This window comes from Daphnia magna, unplaced genomic scaffold (assembly GCF_020631705.1).
Source record: "Daphnia magna isolate NIES unplaced genomic scaffold, ASM2063170v1.1 Dm_contigs240, whole genome shotgun sequence".
Classification (NCBI taxonomy): domain Eukaryota; kingdom Metazoa; phylum Arthropoda; class Branchiopoda; order Diplostraca; family Daphniidae; genus Daphnia; species Daphnia magna.
The window spans coordinates 1-18,580 of NW_025533198.1; the positions used below are offsets into that span (position 1 = coordinate 1).

At 43.7% G+C, this 18,580-nt stretch overlaps 1 protein-coding gene and 1 pseudogene across 3 annotated transcripts; one reads left to right on the top strand and one right to left on the bottom strand.

Annotated features, from left to right (window-relative positions):
• Positions 1-3,017: 3,017 nt before the first annotated feature.
• Positions 3,018-13,584, bottom strand: LOC123467836 (annotated as a pseudogene).
• A 365-nt stretch (positions 13,585-13,949) lies between these two features.
• LOC123466272 (serine/threonine-protein kinase ICK-like) lies at positions 13,950-18,466 on the top strand. 3 transcript variants are annotated; one of them, XM_045167606.1, is made up of 9 exons: positions 13,950-15,352; positions 15,470-15,709; positions 15,916-15,970; positions 16,550-16,683; positions 16,754-16,966; positions 17,061-17,232; positions 17,340-17,515; positions 17,599-17,928; positions 18,002-18,466. In XM_045167606.1, the coding sequence occupies exons 2-9, from the start codon at positions 15,609-15,611 to the stop codon at positions 18,300-18,302; spliced, it is 1,482 nt and encodes a 493-aa protein (XP_045023541.1). In that variant the 5' UTR covers positions 13,950-15,352; positions 15,470-15,608; the 3' UTR covers positions 18,303-18,466. The 3 variants fall into 3 exon arrangements, with proteins under 3 accessions (XP_045023541.1, XP_045023540.1, XP_045023542.1); XM_045167605.1 differs by having other exon boundaries at positions 13,950-15,709; XM_045167607.1 differs by lacking the exons at positions 13,950-15,352; positions 15,470-15,709; positions 15,916-15,970 and adding an exon at positions 16,040-16,438.
• The last annotated feature ends 114 nt before the right edge of the window (positions 18,467-18,580 follow it).

Here is an 18,580-nt window from a genome sequence, read left to right on the forward strand (position 1 = left end):
CTTGACACGAGGTTGGTATATTAAAAATGTAACATGCAGACTCAATAAAAAAGTGCTGCTTTCTAGGATCCGTAAGTGCTTCGTTGATTGTTGGACGATATATTTTGACAGCGCAAAAACACCTTTACGAGAATCTTGGCGGTTGTTGCTGTTGTTATTACTGCAGGCTCCCACCTGCCGTCATCGTTCAAGACCTCTCTGTGATTCCCCCTTCCTCGAAAAGTCATAACTCAATGACCATCACCACTACCGTGGCATTCGTGCGCTTTCTTCTCCGACAAAAGCATTTCGTGCCATTGGAATTGGTACGTGCCGGGTGTTGAAGGAATGAGAGGCAAAACAGAAACTAATTCTTCCACATCTGCATGCAAACGAAAATCTACTTTACAATTGACTTTGTCGCGTCCCAGTTAGCGCCCGTCACATCAGTTGTTTTTCTGACGTACTGCGCACCATCTTTGAGACCATTAACCGAGCTCCGCCGAGCACCGCGGTAATTACTGACATGTTGTTCATTACTAAAGCTTTCAGTCAATTTTATCCTGCGGTTGGTAGTTAAATCACGGAACTTTTATCTTTTGACATGTGCAATTTATTGCTTTTAACTTTCTCTACGCCATTAAACTAATTCTACTTTACTGGAAACGTTTTGCGTAGTGCCCGTTTTTATAAATGGCGTAGCGAATTGTTAATTGCTACAAAAGGTCAAGGAAACTGTACCTTCAATTTTCTTTTTCAATTCTTTATGCTATTCTTTTGTTTTTTCCCCAATTTGAAAGAAACGCGACCTTCTTTCGAACAAATAGTTTCAATCAATTTCAGTTATTTTGGAAACGAACAACTTCCATTTGACACGCTCACCAATTAAAACAGGTCTTAACATAGAAACGCTGCCTAATCGCTGTCTGTCCATTTTTTTAATTCGATGATTGTAGGAGTGCCGATAAAGTTGTTTGCGCCTCTGAATACTTTATGGTGTCCCGAAGTGACAGCCACATTTTACAATCGCTTATACTATCCACTACATTTTACGACATCTTTGCGGTATAGTTCGCTTGCGATTTACATTTCCTGGGCGAACGAGTTGATGCCTTCCCGTTCAAACGTAATTACAATGTTCACCGAAATGATTGATCGATCGATGGGTAACCCTCTGAGCGGAAAAGCTGTTTTTGTTTTGTCTTTCCCGACGTCTTTAAAAATGCCTGCAGTTAATGGTCTGTATAGAGTTTCCAATTCCACGAATAATTTTTTTTTTTAGATAGACTTGCAAATAGGCCACTCGATCTCTTGATATACAGGTATTTTTTTCAAATCAGAGACCTATATCCAAATTGAATCATTAGACAAATGTATCGGTACGTTGCTGGTAATGAAAGACCGCAGTGAACAATCGAAATCGAGGCCAGTCAACCAAGATCAACTCTGGTGATTGTATCAATAATTAAAAAGAAAAAGAAAGTATATACGGGTGCATTCATTTGTTGTTCTCTTTCGGTGCAGGCGTCTTTGTGTTATTTGCATTAAATTAGTCGAGCGTTCAACTCATGTCATGCGGAAAGGGCGACAACAAGAATCTGTCTGGTTAAAGAATTTATTCATTTAAGGAATTCTTTTGTTTTCGTGAACCACTTTCTCTCGTTTGAAGAACACTGGGAACGTGTTCAACAATTGGCTTGACTACAATTCCTGCCCATTTAGCTTGAGTTAAGTTTCCACAGCATAATAATCAAACAACGAGCGCGTAAACTCACGCTCAGCTTTATATACCTGTCTTGTTGTTCTTTTTGAAACTTTCCTCGATTTGTTGTGGGTGTTGTCGAACCCACTTCCGGGAGATCCGGAACTGTTATTTTTTTGTTGTCTGTGTTGACGTCGTTTTGTTTTTTCCTGTTGCCCCAACCTTGGCTCAGTTCTTTCCCACAAAAAAAATTGACTCATCCTTGAAATACCGTAATTGAACTTTAACAGCCAATCTGTTGTAATGGTCTATTTGCTTTTATGTCTTTTTACTAAGCAGGTATTCAGTTTCATATAAGAATAGTTTTTTTTTAACGATTACGGTATCTTCTCTTTATGAATGACATAAGGATAAGTACCGTACCATGACGGGATGGCTCTGAGCGAACTGACCGTTTCCGTTTGGGCTTGCTAACTTTTCTCGAAAGGCTCAAAATGTAAAACATTTGGATGTAAAAGACGGTGTATTTGCGAGCTCTTGTTAATTTCTATATTTTTTTTTTGTCATATGTTGTTATATGTACACACATTGAGCCGGACTTTAATTATATCAAAACACGGTACAAAAGATTTTCGTATAAGGCCATCATGTTGTGGGAATGGGGAGGGGGGGCACTTAAACACTTACAAATAAAAAACAAAAAACACTCACGAATATTGTCATTAACGATGAGGAAATACTTCGTATAATCTTTTTAAAAAATTATTGGGAGGGGGGAGGGATTGATGACGTGGTTTAAAGAGACATATTTGCGCTTTAATTCATTTTTGTTTTGTCCTCTTTTGCAACTATCCATTTGTTCAGTTATGGAAATTTAATCTGCGTAACCAGAATAGCGGCGTTGGGAAGGCATGGCAAACAGAAATCGGGCTGGTGGAATGAAGTGCTGAATGGGTCCTGCCGCCGCCCCGTTTGGCTGGTGGTCCGGCCCGATAGTGCTATTACTCATTGCTTGCATGTTGGCTTTGTGCGGTAAAGAGTAAGTCGTTGTTTCGATCAGCTGTCACCATCTTTGACTGCAAGCTGCCATTGGACGGTGGCCTTTGCATAGCCCTCGAGCAAGGCCGTTGGTGGTGCTGGCCGTCATCATCGTGTGGCCATTGCCTGCCATTGGCCGCTAAAACGGCAGCTGCTCTCAGCGCCTCGTCCGTCTCAAACGGCTCGTAAGCGTAATTTGTTGACGAATAATCACGCCAATTGACTGCCACGATCCTATTGGCAACAGAGTTCAGTTCCAGAGTCCATCAAAAGAATTAGGCAATTTGTAAATAGCGCGCTACCTTGCTTGACTGACGACGGTGACTTGCCGAGACACTTTGTAGATGGTGCACGACGCTTGGATGATGGCAATTATGACCAGGACGATAATGCAGCCTATGACACAGTACAAACTGATGGTTGTCAAGCTCGAATTCCATCCGCGGCCGGAGACTTCAAGCGGATCCAGTGAGTCAGCATCTACGTAGTGGACAAATATTTGTTAGATTATGTTGTTGTCGATAGACCCAAAAGGCTGTTGCGTACCTAGAACCGTTTCGAATTTGAGATAAGACGGGTCCACCCGGATGGTCCAACTTGGCCGCCAGCGATGGCACCTCGTAATGCCGTACGAACAACATTTTCCGTCTCAATTTTCAGATCTGACGATTGTTCGAATTCTTCTGCTGATTTCTTGTCGAGCACGACAATCATGTTGGCTACCAAACCTCCTTCCTCCCTGAAACGAATGTTTAAAGAAAACGAGAGAAAAATAAAAAATTAGTTTCGCAAACGGATTCGTTTTTAAGAAGCGAATTACGCCGCGGTTAATACTCTAAGAATTCCGTCACGGCAGCCTCTTTAACTCCGGGCACTTTTCCAGCTTGCAGGGCGTTTTCCACCTGTCGTCCAAATCTTTCGGCCAGCTCGTTGAACTCGGGGCTGCCCATCTGCGGTACTTCGAAATCGTTAGCTAATCCGACCATTTTCTGCCGATGTTATAGGCGATCGTGGGCGGTGGGGCGTCGTTGTGTAGGCAATTCCGTTAAACTTTCCAGTTCCTGTTTTTATGATTTTGTTCAAACGATACAAAAAAAAGTTAGTGGTGTTTAAAAAATAATAATAATAATAAGGCGTTTAGTGTAATCCGTCGTACGTGACGAGTTTCGTCACGCGACTCACCTAATCCGCACCATGAGCGGATGCAGACACGATCGGATGAAATGAAAGGTGTTTGCAAATGTTTGCCGATCTTCTTGTTGACAGCGTTGCGGGTTCCGCTGTTGACCGGAAACTTGAAATAAAGGCAGGTGTCCGTCCGTAAACTGGACATCCTGTTCCTTATCTTTGGTGACTCGTTGCCGCTGGAATGTTAACGTCGTTTTGCCGTCTTCACCGTTCGGACCCGTCGCGTTGATCAAATCTTGACTTTCGTCTAATTTGGGAGCCATGTAGCCAACGGCCCACATGTCACCACGAAGCGCGGCCGTTGGGATCGACCCATGCCGAGCACAACGTCCGTTTGAGGCTGAAATAATTCAAAACGTGAAAGTGGGCCGTTTTTCCGATGTCTGCTGCTGAGTGCCAATTAAAAAAAAAAAGAAACGAATTTCGCAAAATGAAAACAATACCATGGAAGCGGTTCTGAAAACCGATGGCCAGCCAGCGGTTGGTGTGATTAGCCGTAATAGTGAAACGAATCTGGTCGCTGTGTTCCAAATACTCCCCATTTGGCGTAGTAGGTGCAATCCATTTCCGAATGGGTCGCACGATACTGGATACTTCCATTCGCCTCCGCACAGCGCCCCGCTCTGTGAACATGTCGACCACCACCGCCGCCGCTCCCATGCTGATGGTGATCACCAGCACTTGATGGTCCAGCTTGATGATCACCTCCAGCGTGGCTTTCGTTCTTAACGGTCAACCTTGGCAGGTGGTTCTTTCAACAAAAAAAGCGAAAATTTCGTCAGATTGTTACTTTTTGATTCGTTTACACAATGGAATCGTTTTCATGAAAGTTGCTCTCTCTAAGTGAAAGCGTTTTTTTTTCTCTTTCATTCTCAGCGTGCGATTTTGTTGTTGTTGTTATTGTGAGAAAATGTGGTCTATTTTTACTGATAAAAGTGATGACAGTGACACCACGCTGGTCGCCCTGTCCGTAGAGTTTTCAGTTCGTCCGGCTTGTAGAAATCGGCTATTGAGGCCGATTCCTTTTCCAGGCCGGACGCAGGTTTGTGAACGTATTTGCCGTGCTCTTGACCTCTGGCCCAGATGATTTGCATAGGAGCAGAGCCGATAATATGATCGGCCTCGTCGCTAGAATTCAACTTGCGCCGGAAGAGAATGACCGTTTGTCCGTCGCGTTCGAAACCCAAAGCGGCTGTCAAATCTTGCCGGCCTCCGTAGAAACTATCCATTTGTGGTGTCGATCTAAAAAATAATAAAAAAAAAAAACAATTGTGGAATGAGACTTTCTCTTGAATGCCCGGATCGACTTTCAACGTTTAAAAAAAAGGAAATTGCCATCGTGATTGCGTACCTGTCGCGTGTGTAGTAATCGCCAATGCGCGAATAGTTGCCGCGAGCCATACCGATGACAATATCCGTGCAATCCATCGGATGAAAATCGGCTCGAGGAGCATACTTGTGAGCTGGTTTGTAATCGGCCGGTTCCGATTCGTGAGAACTGTGATCGTGAACATGATGGTGATGGCCGTGATGTCCACCGTGTCCCTTGTCGCCACTTCCAGTCGTTTCGGCTTTAGGTTCCGGTTCAGCCTCCGGTTCTGGGACGGGTTCTGCTACTGATTCTGACTGTTCGACAGTAGATTCAGGAGCGGGTTCAGGAGCGGGTTCAGGAGCGGGTTCAGGGGCGGGTTCAGGGACGGGTTCAGGGGCGGGTTCAGGAGCGGGTTCAGGAGCGGGTTCAGGAGCGGGTTCAGGGACAGGTTCGGGAGCGGGATCAGCAGCGGGTTTAGGAGCTGGCTCTGGTTGAGGCTCAGGTTCAGGTGCTGCATCACTGACCTCTGGTTCCGGTTGAGGTTCAGGATCGGAAACTTTCGCTTTCGTTTCCGTCACGACGTCAGACGGTGACGGCTCTGAAGCGGGTTGCGGGGAAGGTTCCACAAACGAAATGGGTTGCAGTTCCACTTGACTTGGTTTCTTTGTAGTCGTTGGTTTATTTGTTGTCGTCGGTTTCGCCTCGGTGGTTTCCTCTCTCAGATTGAATTTCGGTGTCACACTGGCTGTCGTCGGAAACACAGTGACCGGAATGCGACCAACCGGAACCGTGAAAAGCAATGGGATATCTTCGGCAAAATGATCCATTCGGTCATTGCTGTTGTCCACCACCGAAATCGCAGGCTCAATAACAGGTACTTTAACTGGAGCAATGGACCCGATGACAGGAGTAGGAGATGGCACGCTATTTTTTGGGGACATTGAATCCATCCATCAGATCCGCTAACCGGACTGAAAGCGGTTTTGGTTTCGGCAATCTTGGAGTGGCCGGCAAAACAGTCAAAGAACTCGTAGGGCTATTGAACGTGTTCAAGCGTGGACCAGGGAAGGCAACCGGACTGATTGGCATTCTAATAATTGAGAGCCATTCACAATCGATGTCTTTAAATCACCCCCCTTTTTTATAAAAAAACAAATATCAATATCATTTGAAAACTTACTGTCTTTCGCGTCGGCTGGAATCGGCCAATGATGAAAGGATTTCTTGTTCGACCACATTTCTTGCCGACCTTTTCCCACCAACTCCTGTGCTGATTCCGGCCTCCGGAAGATCAGAGAGCTGGATACGGGTCACCGATCCTTTGGCCTGGACAGGCTCCAATTCGGCAGGCTTCTCCGTCGTCTGCGTATTGCGACTATTGAGTTTGTTCTTGGCGATCAGCCGATCCAGCGGCGAAAGTTTCTTGGTCGTTGTCGGGGCGCCCGTCGTTGTCGTCGGATCTGACGACGCATCACGAGCAGCGTCGTCGTCAGCGCCAGCCTCCGTCGTCGAAGTGGACGTGGGTGCTGCTGTCGTCGACGTCGTCGTCGTCGTTGGGCTTGTTTTAGGAGCGAGTGGAGAACGGCCGAGCACCGGTAACTTTGGACGTGGTTTTCGGGTTGTTGGAACAGTTTGGCGGATTTCAGTCGGACTTTCTGTTAAATCTTCACGATTGCTGTTGATGGATGTCAAGGTTTTGCGGTTGGTAGTTCGGTGTGATGATGATCGGCGTGATCACCGTGATCGTGATGGTCACTTTGATTGGTAGCTGGGATGATAGCGGGCTCTGGCGATGGCTCTGGTATCGGTTCTGGGACAGGTTCGGCAACCGGTTCCGCTTCTGGCTCCGGTTCGGCAACAGGTTCGGGTTTTGGTTCAACTTCTGGCTCTGGCTCTGGTTCTGCTCCAGCTGACTCGGATGAGGGAAGTGCGTTAATAGGTAACGATAACGACGCTGGATGATGTTGATGGCGATCCGTTGCATTAGATGCCTCAACGGCCATGTCTTCTAAGAAAGGGAAGCCTTTGCATGCGGCGGTGAGAGCCAAAGGTCTCCATCCGACGGCCGCGTAACCGGTACCGCCTTTGACTACCATGACGGCCTCGAGCTCTTGCGAATTGCGCAAGATGCGCCAGTAGAATTCGAATGCGTCGCTCATCACTTCCTTGCGGTAATCGGCAAAGTTGATGATGCTCGGATCTTTCACCGGCGATTCTGTTATCCGCGCAAACCGTTTGTTTTACCGATAAAGTAATAGAGAACCGTTATTAGTAAGTACAGTCATGACTACAATTGTTACGCAATCGTTGCTTCGTTGTTTACCGATGTTTAGACTTGATCGAATTAAAGGCCCATTGCGATACGAAATGTTGAATCATTTGTCAATGTTGTCTACGACGCAGTGCGATAGCAAACACGGTGAAAGAGACCTTGCCCCAAACGAGTTTTTCTTTCTTTCTTTCTTTTTTTTGGCCTTGTAAAATTTGGGTAGGAAACTTGAATTTTCTGTCCGAACTACTCGTAACGACATTCCTCAAATGCGTTTCGAAAAAAAAGGGGGGGGTCTATTTATTTCCTTTTTTTTTTTCGAAATAGTACGAGGAGATTTCATAGAAATGTACAAACTAAAAGCTTGCTACACACCCTTTCTATTAGTAACTTGAATGAAAATTCCAAACTGTCTGTCTGACCCCGAGTCTTTGAGGAAAAATCAAATCCTGGTCGCTTGGGATGGGCTATATTGCGTGATGCAGCATTTCCTGGAAAATGTGATGTATAACCAACGCTATGTACGGAAACATAGCGGTGGTTGACCAGCTGATACGTGTGTGTGTATCTATCGCGATAACGAGCAGAAGCGACAACAAAAATAAACAGAATAAAGAGAAGCGCGCACAGAAGACGAGGCGACCATCGAAAGCGATGTAGGTTACGGACTGTTTAAACGCTATACAGCATTGAAGAAGGGGAAGGGCGTGTATTATTGCGAGCTTGAGCGAAGCCACTCTTCGGGCGATAGTCACCGCGCACTATCCCGAACGCGAGAAGAGAAACCGTTGCATCGTTTTGAAAAAGAAGCCATTGCAACGGTAAAAAACCTGTGTGTGTGTGTGTGTATGTAAAAATGGCTTCACGCGCGACCTTTAGCTATTTTTTTTGTTCTCTCTTTTTTTCTTATATCCCTTTTTTTTTTTTATTTTCTTTATTTGGATGTGATCCAAATATGTTCGGGTGTTGTTCCCCCCCTGCGGCCTTCTCCGGGTCGATTGTTGAACGAACGGCGTGAGAGAGTAAAAGAATAAAGTAAATAATAAAAAAAAAAAATTCTGCGCTCTTACGTTTATTGCATTGCGGTCCAAACCATCCCATCTCGCAGAAGCATTGCTTCTTTGGGTAGGTGGTGGCCTCCAGATTGACGCACTTGCCATGCCGGCCGCAGTCCTTGTCCTCGCTGCATTCGTCGCGATATTGGCAACGGTGTCCCGAATAAAGCGGGTTGCATCGACAACGTCCCGCAATGTCTTTGCCGTGTCCCGAACAGGTTTCACGATACTCTGGACCTTATTTTTGTTTAAATATTCAAACATTAGTTTAGTAGAGCAAAAAATAAAAAGAGCGATGGATGTAGAGAGGACTTACGTGGAATAATATCAACGTCAGCGCAGCTCCAAAACATGTAGTTTTTGCCCCATTCAGAAGCTTGTCTGATGAGACGGATGGTGCAATCGCGGCATTCGAGATCTTTTGGAAGTTGAACCAGATAGGACAAGGCTGTTGGGTCGCCTTCGACGAAGACGGAACTCTTGTTCTGTTGACCGCCATTCGTCAAATCCAAAATGGGCTTCTCGCTCGCATCCAGCACTTGAATCCTGTAGCCGCCTCGGTGAGGATAACCCAGGTGCCAGGTGACATTGAACGTCGACCCGCTTAGAATCGATGTCTTGAGGCTTCCTTTTGTTTGTTTTCCGTGTTCAATTGAAAATTGCACAGAAAAAAAGAGAAATTTTTCTGATCAGCTTTTTGATTCATTGAAAGTTTCTTTAAAAAAAAAACAAAAACAAAATGGCCAATCTTTTGATTGGCTACTGAGATTTGGAGCGAGGCATTCTAGTGCTATACAAGGTGCAGCCGAAAAAGGGAAAATTGAAAGAAAAAAGCCCGAAAGGCCAGCCAGGTGTACGTGCACTGTTCGCATTTCGAACAAAAAGAAAATTTCATCAGCATATATATTTTCTATACGAAAAGAGCGTAACGTCACGTCGAAAATGCCCTGAATGCCACTTTCACCATGGGGTTGCTATCCAAAAAGCTATAGAAGAAATATATATTATATATACTAGGCTCCATGCGTAGACTGTCTGACTGGACAACAAACTTCTCTTTTTTTTTTTTTTTTTATATTCATGGCTTGGTCGTTGCATTCAAATTGTCGCCACTAACAAAAAAGAACATTATTATTTTATCGCAAGAATCGATTTGTATTGGCGGGCGGCGGCGAATGGCAGTACGCATTTCAAATGAAATATATCGTTTGATTGGCAGTGAAAGTTTTTGCTTCGTTTATTCTCTTTTTCTTTCTGTTGTTGTTGTTGTTTTCAAAGCTTAAAAAATCGTGACTGCGATCGATCTTAGTTTCCGTTTTTTAAACGATTGCAATCGTCACGTAAGAAAGCCTTTTCAAATCACGATGACCTCCTAGCGACATTTGAACTATTGCCAACAATTGCGTCTTTTCATTGAGGGAAGGACAATTTCTGCGATAGAGGGCGTTCGTTTAACTGCTTTTGTTGTTGTTGTTGTCTTTTTCCTTCCATCCACCCAGTTTAAAAAAAAAAGATATCTTCACCTTCTGGAAGACTTGCGCAACTAACACAGTACGACTCCTCCTTTTATTGCTGTGTACAGGTATACGTGTCAGAATATGTGGCAAGATGCCAGAGGTTGTTCAACCCGGCAGGCTAGTTTTGCCTGGATCTTCTCTGCTTAGCTTCGCACCTCAAACTGGGAGAAGGTCATCACTTTTTTTTTCCTTCCTCTTTCTTTTTTTTTTTTTTACTGAATCAAAAATTGAAAAAACTCGCGCCCTTTTCCCAATAGCTGTCGGGCTTCGTATAGCCGTTAGCTATATTTTTATTTATTTCAAAAAATGTAAGATAACAGACGAGCTGCTGCTATTAAGAGCCCTGAAGTGATATGTTGCGATTGCCATTCCTCGTTCGGCAAGGATACACACTATCATTTCTGGGTATACGTTAGCCAACGGATTCTTAACACGGGAAGACAACACTATATACTCGTGCAGGTAGCACGTAGTCGGCTGCATTGCAAAACGGTTAAAGAAGAACATTGAGTCGTCAATGGCCGTTAGAAAGGTGGAATTGAGGAAGATCTTTTTCTTTTTATTTCTTTTTTGCCAAGGACTTATGGTTCACGATGTGTTACTCGTGAACGTCTCCCCCACACATTTTTTTTGTTTAAATAATAAGTTGTCTGCAAAATAATTCCAGCTTAACAACTGGAAATATTTTTTTGATACAAAACAATGGCGATCATTAAGAAGAGCTTGTTTTCTTATTTTTCCTTCTTTTGAATTTTTTTTTTTTTTATGAGGTGGGGGCGGTTGATTCGAAATTGCGGCTGAATGAATAATTGAGTGAATATTGTAACAAAACAAATATGGAGAAGGAAGAGAGAAAAAAACAGGGCATTTGTGTTGTGAACTCGGCCTTATTTCAACAGGGCGGGACTGTGGAACGACGTCGTTGCTTATGCACGAAAAACAATTAACTCCGGTCTTCAGACAGGAATTTTGTCGACCGTGAAAGCAGACAAAATGCAAGTTTTACAAGTAAATCGAATGCAGTGTATCAGAAAGATAAACATGCCTGTCTCGTTGGCTATTGCTGACGTCGAGACATAGGAAAAGAAGAAAACAAAAATGGCATATTTTCAAAGTACCGTAAACCTTTGCGCTGGTGGATTCCCGACAGTCATGTTATACCAAAAGTTCGATGGCGGTCACGCAACTCGTAAACAAAACACACACACGCGTACATGGAATGAATTTTAAAGAGGATTTTCTCAAAATCCCGTATCGTCATCAAACTGGAATTTTTATTTTGTTTGTTTGTTCGTTAAACAGGAAGAAAAATGCTTTTCTTCATTACTAAAGATGCCACCAAAGATGTCCTCTTACGGTAAAAACAAAAAAAGGACATCACCCACTCCACACACAAAAAAGTTGCTTTACCGGTGTACCGCCAAGATGAAGATTATTATTTTTTCTTTCTTTTATTAATTCTAGCGGTTATGTATTTCGTTTTCTCATTAATATTTCCGCATGCGTAATTGAACCGTGTTTTACATAAATTTTTTTTTTACGACTTAAACTGAGCCTGGGTCACGGAAATGACGTCACCGGAAGGTGAGATCGTTAAAAAAAAGTAAACGTACCCTATAAAAACCTACGCAGTGCATAAAAAAAAAGAAGATGACGATGAATTTTCGAGATATAAAGAGATGATGAAGGAGGAAAAAAAAAAAAGAGACGGCCTTTTCATAGTAACTGTAAATGCGCTCGAGTGAACAAACCTATCGATAACAAGAAGACGAAGAGAAATTGGAATGTTGAAGTGCAAATGGGACCGCAGTAAATGATGCGTTCAGCCTAGTTATAGGGTTAATTCACAATCAAGAAGAGTCTTCAATCTTGTTGATGACATCATAATAACAATGGCTGTTTTCTCTCATATTTTATAGAGTGATCAGTGGGACGAGTTGTTTGTTTTTTTTTTGTGTTCCAATCAACAACAAAAAATGTTTGTTTGTGAAATGATTACCTTTGGGTACGCCGCACGGAGGTGGTGTGCGTCCAGAGTCGAGGAAATCCCAGGCCGGCTGTCGGGCAGGCGGGAATGTTAAGGCTACGTGAGCTCGGCAGACTCCAATGCACATGGCCAGCAAAAGAAGCGGCCAAACGGCCGCGCATGAATGCCGTTTTGCATCCATGTCACTCGGCGAAATTTTGTTTTGTTTTTCCCTTGTTTTCGTTAGTCTTTTGTTTTCAAGTCCCGGTGCACTCTCCTCTAAGACAATCTGCAAAACGTAAAAGAAAAATAATTATGAAATAATGACACGATTGTGGAAAATGATGGATGTCGTCCACCTATCATTACATTTGAACAGATTGCCAACTGGCCTTAATTGAACATCAACTAAATAACGAGAGCACTTCCAAACAAAAAAATAAGAAGGTGGACCTTTCTCTTTTTTCTCGTCTCTCTCTTACTCCCGTGTCTGTACAGCCGTCCAGACACTAACAGCACGCAAACACGGATTTCACACAAGCTTTATTTTCGCTCTCTCCGTCATTGCCTATTTATTATTCGAATATTCTTTTGCCTCTTTGTTTGTTTTTTTTTCGTTTTTTTCTTGTGCCATTGCTGCTGGCCCAAACATCGAAACAACAAAGAGAACATGGCATTTGTTTTCCCCTCTTCCCAATCATGATGGTAGCAGACTGTTCGAGTATAAGGAATAGTTAGATAGAGAGAGAGAGAGAGCTTGGTCATCGTTTCTCTTGTATGCGGTAAATTTTCTTTTTTGTTTTCACCTGAACCAATTCTGTCAGAGACGATCGGTGAGAGACATGAAATGGCTTCGGTTCCAGTCGATTTATACACAATAATCATTTACTCGTTATTATATAACTCGGTCGTCACGATAGTCGTATAGTGAATCATAAAACACAGAATTGAGAAGAAAAAAAGGTAAAAAGCCACAAAGATAGAATTGAGGGGCAAAAGTATTGAAACTAGAGAGAAGGGGGGTGGGGTCCAAAAAGGGGAGAAAATTGTAGGAAATGACCCTTCGTCTTCTTCCTACATTCCCCGCACAAAACCCCCTCCCACCTTCATGGCACCTTCCCTCCGGCTGGGCATGGCCAGCACACGAAACCTTCACCCTTCTCTCTCCGTCTCTTGTGTTGTATGTCTAGCCTAGTCTACAATTTGATGGCAATCTTACAATTTTGGACAACTCACCTGCTTGAAAGCATAGTACTTCCTAGCAAACCGGAATAACTTCTTTTTGTTGATTTTTGGCTGATGAGTTTTCCTCTGGTCTTTTCTAAAAATAGACGGTGATGGCACCACGCGAAACACACAAGGTCACTGAGGCACTTTGAGAAGAAAGAGAAAAAAATGTGATGGCAGTCTAATTGAAGAATCGAAATGACTCTTGTGAGGACGTCAGATTTGCACACACTATTTTGTCTAAAGGTTGAATCGATTGTGAAAAATCGATCGTTCACTTTGCGTTGTGTTCTATCGCTCGGTCGGTGTCGCACTGAGAAGCCGTTTCGCTAGATAGGGGCTCTTTCAATATTTTCTTCTTCCTCACGCCCCCTTTTTTCCCTTCTCTCTCTCTCTCAATCCCTTCTCTTCCTTTTTCTTCTTTTGTAGCCTCCAGGTCTTTCTAATAATCGTGGGAGGGACAAGCCAGGTGTTTCGCGCTCTCCCTCACCTGAACAGGTAAGTAAACGGCAAAGAAGTGGTTTTACCTGTCAACGCCATCTAGCGTCGTGAATGTTCAACAAGCCTGGTCGATCCCGACCTAAGTTTGTGGGCGCCCATACATACGTCCGTCTAAAATGCCATCCATTACGTCCCTGCGGCAAAAATAGGCCCCGAATTTTTCTTTTCCTCCCTCTCTTGTATTAGTATATAATCGATTGACCAGGGCGGATGGGTGGGGTGAAAAGGACCGGAGTTTGGCACAGTCACGACATGTGTCACAAAAATGAAAAAAGAAAAAAAGAAAGACGACGCACGCGTCCTTCGAGATGCCCTTTTGCCTACTTGAGAATTCAAAACGCGGAACATCCGGAAAACGGGCAGAGGTAGGCACCGTGAGCTACGCAGCGGTCACTATCCCCGAGAAGATAATTGGGCTTGGCCGACTGTTACACCCAACGGTCTGAGAAAAAATAAAAATAAAAGAGCATTCACACATATGGACGCCTTATTTGCCATGATGACGGTGATGTGTTTTGAATGTACACCGCAATAACACTCACTTTTCAAACTCGATCGGATTTCATTTGTTCGTGCCTTCGTAAGTCATGGACGTCCGGAACAACTACACACCTCATTAAACCGCATTTTGGAAGAAGAAAAAAAATCTGTCGATTCTACGCAGCCGCGTGAGATAACGTGAAGAAAGAAAATAAAAGAAATGAGCGGAAAAAAAGAAGATGGATGCGTCGGACGCGAGCTTTTTAAATTTATGTATCCCCCTAGTGTGAAGGGTTTGTTTCGCCTGAAGCATGATTCTCACCATTACCTTGATGTAATAGTATGATTGTTTCCCATTTCATCAAGAAAAAGAACTTGAGCGTATGGAAATGTTACAATCACGAATCTCCGAGAAATGAAAAATAACAAAATTGATTTTAGTTAACCAGTTTCGACCGACAATAGGAATCACTATCAAAGACGTACTAGCATCCAGTTCAAGGTTGGATATGAGATAAGCTACTGTATCAGAAAATAATGGATGGAGCTCTAGAAGTTTTCATCACGGAAGCTCAAACCGGAACGTCATCCATAATAGATCGAGGTCGCCAGCAGCCCACTGACCTTGGCCATCCAACACCCCAAATCTTAAATTCGTAAACTTCCAGTAAAGCTGGACAGGTATCAAGTGATTGTCTAAATTTGCATTTTACAATTGAAAATTTAAATTCTTTTCGGCGCAAACGCGTCCGGCTTTTCCCGTCAATCTTTTATGGAGATTGGGGGTTAACCCCCTTCACCCGGATCGCGAGTTGTGACGTCCAGCACGTGACATTACCTTCCTTCTCCCTTCCAGAGGACCTCACCCTTACCTCCCTCCTTATCCTCTTTGATTCTCTTGTCTTTTGTTTCGTTATTCTCGTGCGTGTGTATGTGCGTGTGTTATGTCGGTATGTGTGAGTGTGTGTGGTTTTGTCCGTCCACTCTTGCGCTTTCTACGGGCCACGTTGATGATGTCAGAGTTGACGGGCAAAAAGACTCAGAGTCGGGTCGGACTTGCGCTGGATGAGTCGTGCGTGGCTACGCTCTTAGCCGTTTCCCCCCCCCAGTTCTCGTTTGTAAGCCAGAGCCTCTATACGATCGCTTGTGATGCGACATTGTTGACACACGGGCATATACGTTCCATGTGTGTGTGCGACCCAGTTTCCATCCATGTTTTTTCTTTTTTTTTACAGTTTTCATCGAGCTGCCGTGGATAGTCAAATTAGTGTGTCAAAGATGAGTCCCATGATGCTGTTCGGCTGTTGATATCCTATCAAAAAATAAAATAAAACCATTTGTGAAACAGTAAGGCAGAGAAAGAAGGTCTTTAGCATGAACAGGTATCGAATTCTGGGAAGGATCGGAGATGGAGCTTACGGATCAGTCGTTTTGGCCATCAAACTGGATTCCGGCGAGAAAGTGGCCATTAAAAAGTGAGTGTGCACAGCAATCAGATTACAATATTCTGTTTTAGCATTATGCTTTGCATTTATCGGAAATAGGTGTAACAGATGCGTAATGGCCATTCTAAAAGCCACCTGTCGTCTGCTAGACAGTTCAAGCATATTTTTTGTTTTGTTTTATTATGATGTAGTGCCATCGTTTTTCCTGATGATTATTGTTGTTATTTGATTCGCAGAATGAAGCGAAAGTGCCATTCGTGGGAGGAGGCGATGAACCTTCGTGAAGTCAAGGTAAATGTAACGCTGTTATTTAGCCAGCTTATCTAGAAATTACTATCAGAAAAATAACATGTTTGAAACCAAACAGCATTCTTCTATCGAAGTTTGGCAACAAAACGGACACAATGGGATACGATTAAGGTTCTGCTAATTTCCCCTCGCACTGGAGTTGTTGATTTACCCTATTAATGTCAATTCCTTCCGAATTTTTATGCTGGCGTTGCGTCGACAGCGAATGTCTATGAGGGTATTTGTTTGGTCTAACGTTACCATGGAGATTTCCCGTCCCTTGTAGTACTATTGTGACTCTGCCCTCTCTCCCTGTCGATAATGCTGAACTAAAATAAAAGAAAAAGAAACAATCGAGAGGCAGGTGGTCCCCAAAAGCTCGGCCCTGTTCCCCCATCACGAACCAAATCCGCCATCAGCATTTACACTAAAATGACCTCATAAATATTAAAGAATTCCATCTTGCAATCGGTTTGTTTTCTTTTGCAAATACCTACTGCTTTCTTTAATTGTAACACAAAATTGTGTTTGATAATGATGGTCAGTGCATTTGAATAATGACATATTTTTTGTTTGCTTTAGTCCCTGAAAAAACTGAGTCACCAGAATGTGGTAAAACTCAAAGAAGTGATCCGGGAGAATGAGACTCTCTTTTTCGTGTTTGAGCACATGAAGGAAAACCTTTACCAGCTTGTTAAGGAACGCTATGAACGAGGGTAGGCTTTACACGCATAATTCAATTTATAATTAAAGAAATTTGAACACGTTTTTTTTTTCATGAAACAGAGAAAAGTCATTACCGGAACCTGCACTGAAGGAGATCGTGATCCAAATTCTACAGGGCCTTGCCTACATGCACAAGCATGGCTTCTTCCACCGTGATCTGAAGCCGGAGAACGTGCTCTGCAACGGGACAGAAATGGTCAAGCTTGGCGATTTCGGTTTGGCCAGGGAGATCCGGTCACGACCGCCTTTTACCGACTACGTGTCCACCCGATGGTACCGTTATTAGTCAATCTACTAACCGTCCAGTTGAAAATATCCAGCAATCATATTGAAAAGGAACAGCACGTCACTAAGAAATGTATTACAGGTATCGAGCTCCAGAGGTCTTGCTCCACTCGACAAACTACAACAGTGCCATCGATATGTGGGCCGTTGGCTGCATGATTCCTGAACTGTACACCTTCCGGCCGCTTTTTCCCGGCTCCAGTGAAATCGACCAGCTCTTCAAAGTCTGCGCTTTGCTAGGAACACCTACAGAGGTAAAAATGCATTGTTGTTTTGCAGACGGTTGAACGACCGTGCCAAGGCATCGTGAATTTAATGGTTGCAACGATATTAACTGCAATGCATTCGATTCGCCATCCAGAGTCAATGGCCTGATGGCTATCAGCTAGCGACCAAGATGCATTTCAAATTCCCGCAGTTCAACAACTCATCGCTCAACCAGCTGCTGGTACAAGCTAGTCCTGAGGCCGTCAAACTTGTCAATTTACTGCTCCAGTGGAATCCGGCAAGAAGGCCGTCAGCTCAACAGGCTCTCAAGTAGGCATCTAGGCAATCACATGGGTCTCAAGTGCAGTAGAAATTCGTGCTAATGATAAAATGATTTTTCAAACATCCATTAGCCATTCATTTTTCACACGGACAAGTCACAATTCGTCGGTCATGTCGTCAGGCAACAAAACCTGGTTGGGTAATACAGGTCGGGTCTTATCGACGTCGACGACAACATCGGTCAAGTTTTTGGGACCAAATCGTTCAAGCCACCAGCCTATACAGCAGCAACATTCGGCTATCCATTTGAAATTGACATCCGACGCCAGACTGTCTGCGAGGCAAGTGGTACAATCAGAACCTGCCCGTCCCAAGCCCCAATGGTCGGACGGCGAAGATGGAGTCAACAAGAAGAAAGACGTCAATGCAGATGACGATGACGGTTTCGAAGATATTTTTCAGTAAATTACATTTGATCTTAGATTTTCATAATTGATGAAAACAATTCAAATCGTTTTTTCTCTGTATATGTAGGGGATTATCTTTAGTCAGTGACGTGAATTCTTTCGTCCAGCATGCGCCACAGCAAGTGGCCAGGGTATACAATAGCCACAGTTCAAACCCGATGAAATTGAAATATGCCAACGGGCCGATGTTGGCCGTCAGTTATACGAGCCCCGCCACAGTTACGAGCGCTCCGGCCGTTGTATCAGCCACATCGAGAATGTCCGTCCCATCATCGGGAGCTGTAACAGAACAGAGACGAATCCTCGTCAGCGGGCGGACAGACTGGGCTGCCAAATACCTGAAAACCAGCACCAAGTATTCGAAATGAATATTGGCTGCATTCGTTCCCCTCACGCTGTTCCTCAAAACTATCTGTATTCAAAAGATTCCAAAACATTATATATAATAATCACTCTTGTCAGAGTCTGTATGATATTTCTATTGAACGACGGGGTCGTCGTGGCCTCAGCATAAATGATTCATTTAATTGTGCACAGGGTTTAACTTCATTCAGCAAGTCGCTCAACTTGAGACTCTTCTCACCGACACATGGCAACTAACACCGGATAAGCCCAGTACGAAAACAAGACAACTATATGACGAGTT

Excerpts from the sequence above, each read along its gene's own strand:
- LOC123466272 (XM_045167605.1), top strand. The coding sequence starts at position 15,609 with ATGAACAGGTATCGAATTCTGGGAAGGATCGGAGATGGAGCTTACGGA. Across the intron at positions 15,710-15,915 it reads GAGAAAGTGGCCATTAAAAA|AATGAAGCGAAAGTGCCATT; the intron begins GTGAGTGTGCAC and ends TTTGATTCGCAG. Across the intron at positions 17,929-18,001 it reads GGTTTCGAAGATATTTTTCA|GGGATTATCTTTAGTCAGTG; the intron begins GTAAATTACATT and ends CTGTATATGTAG.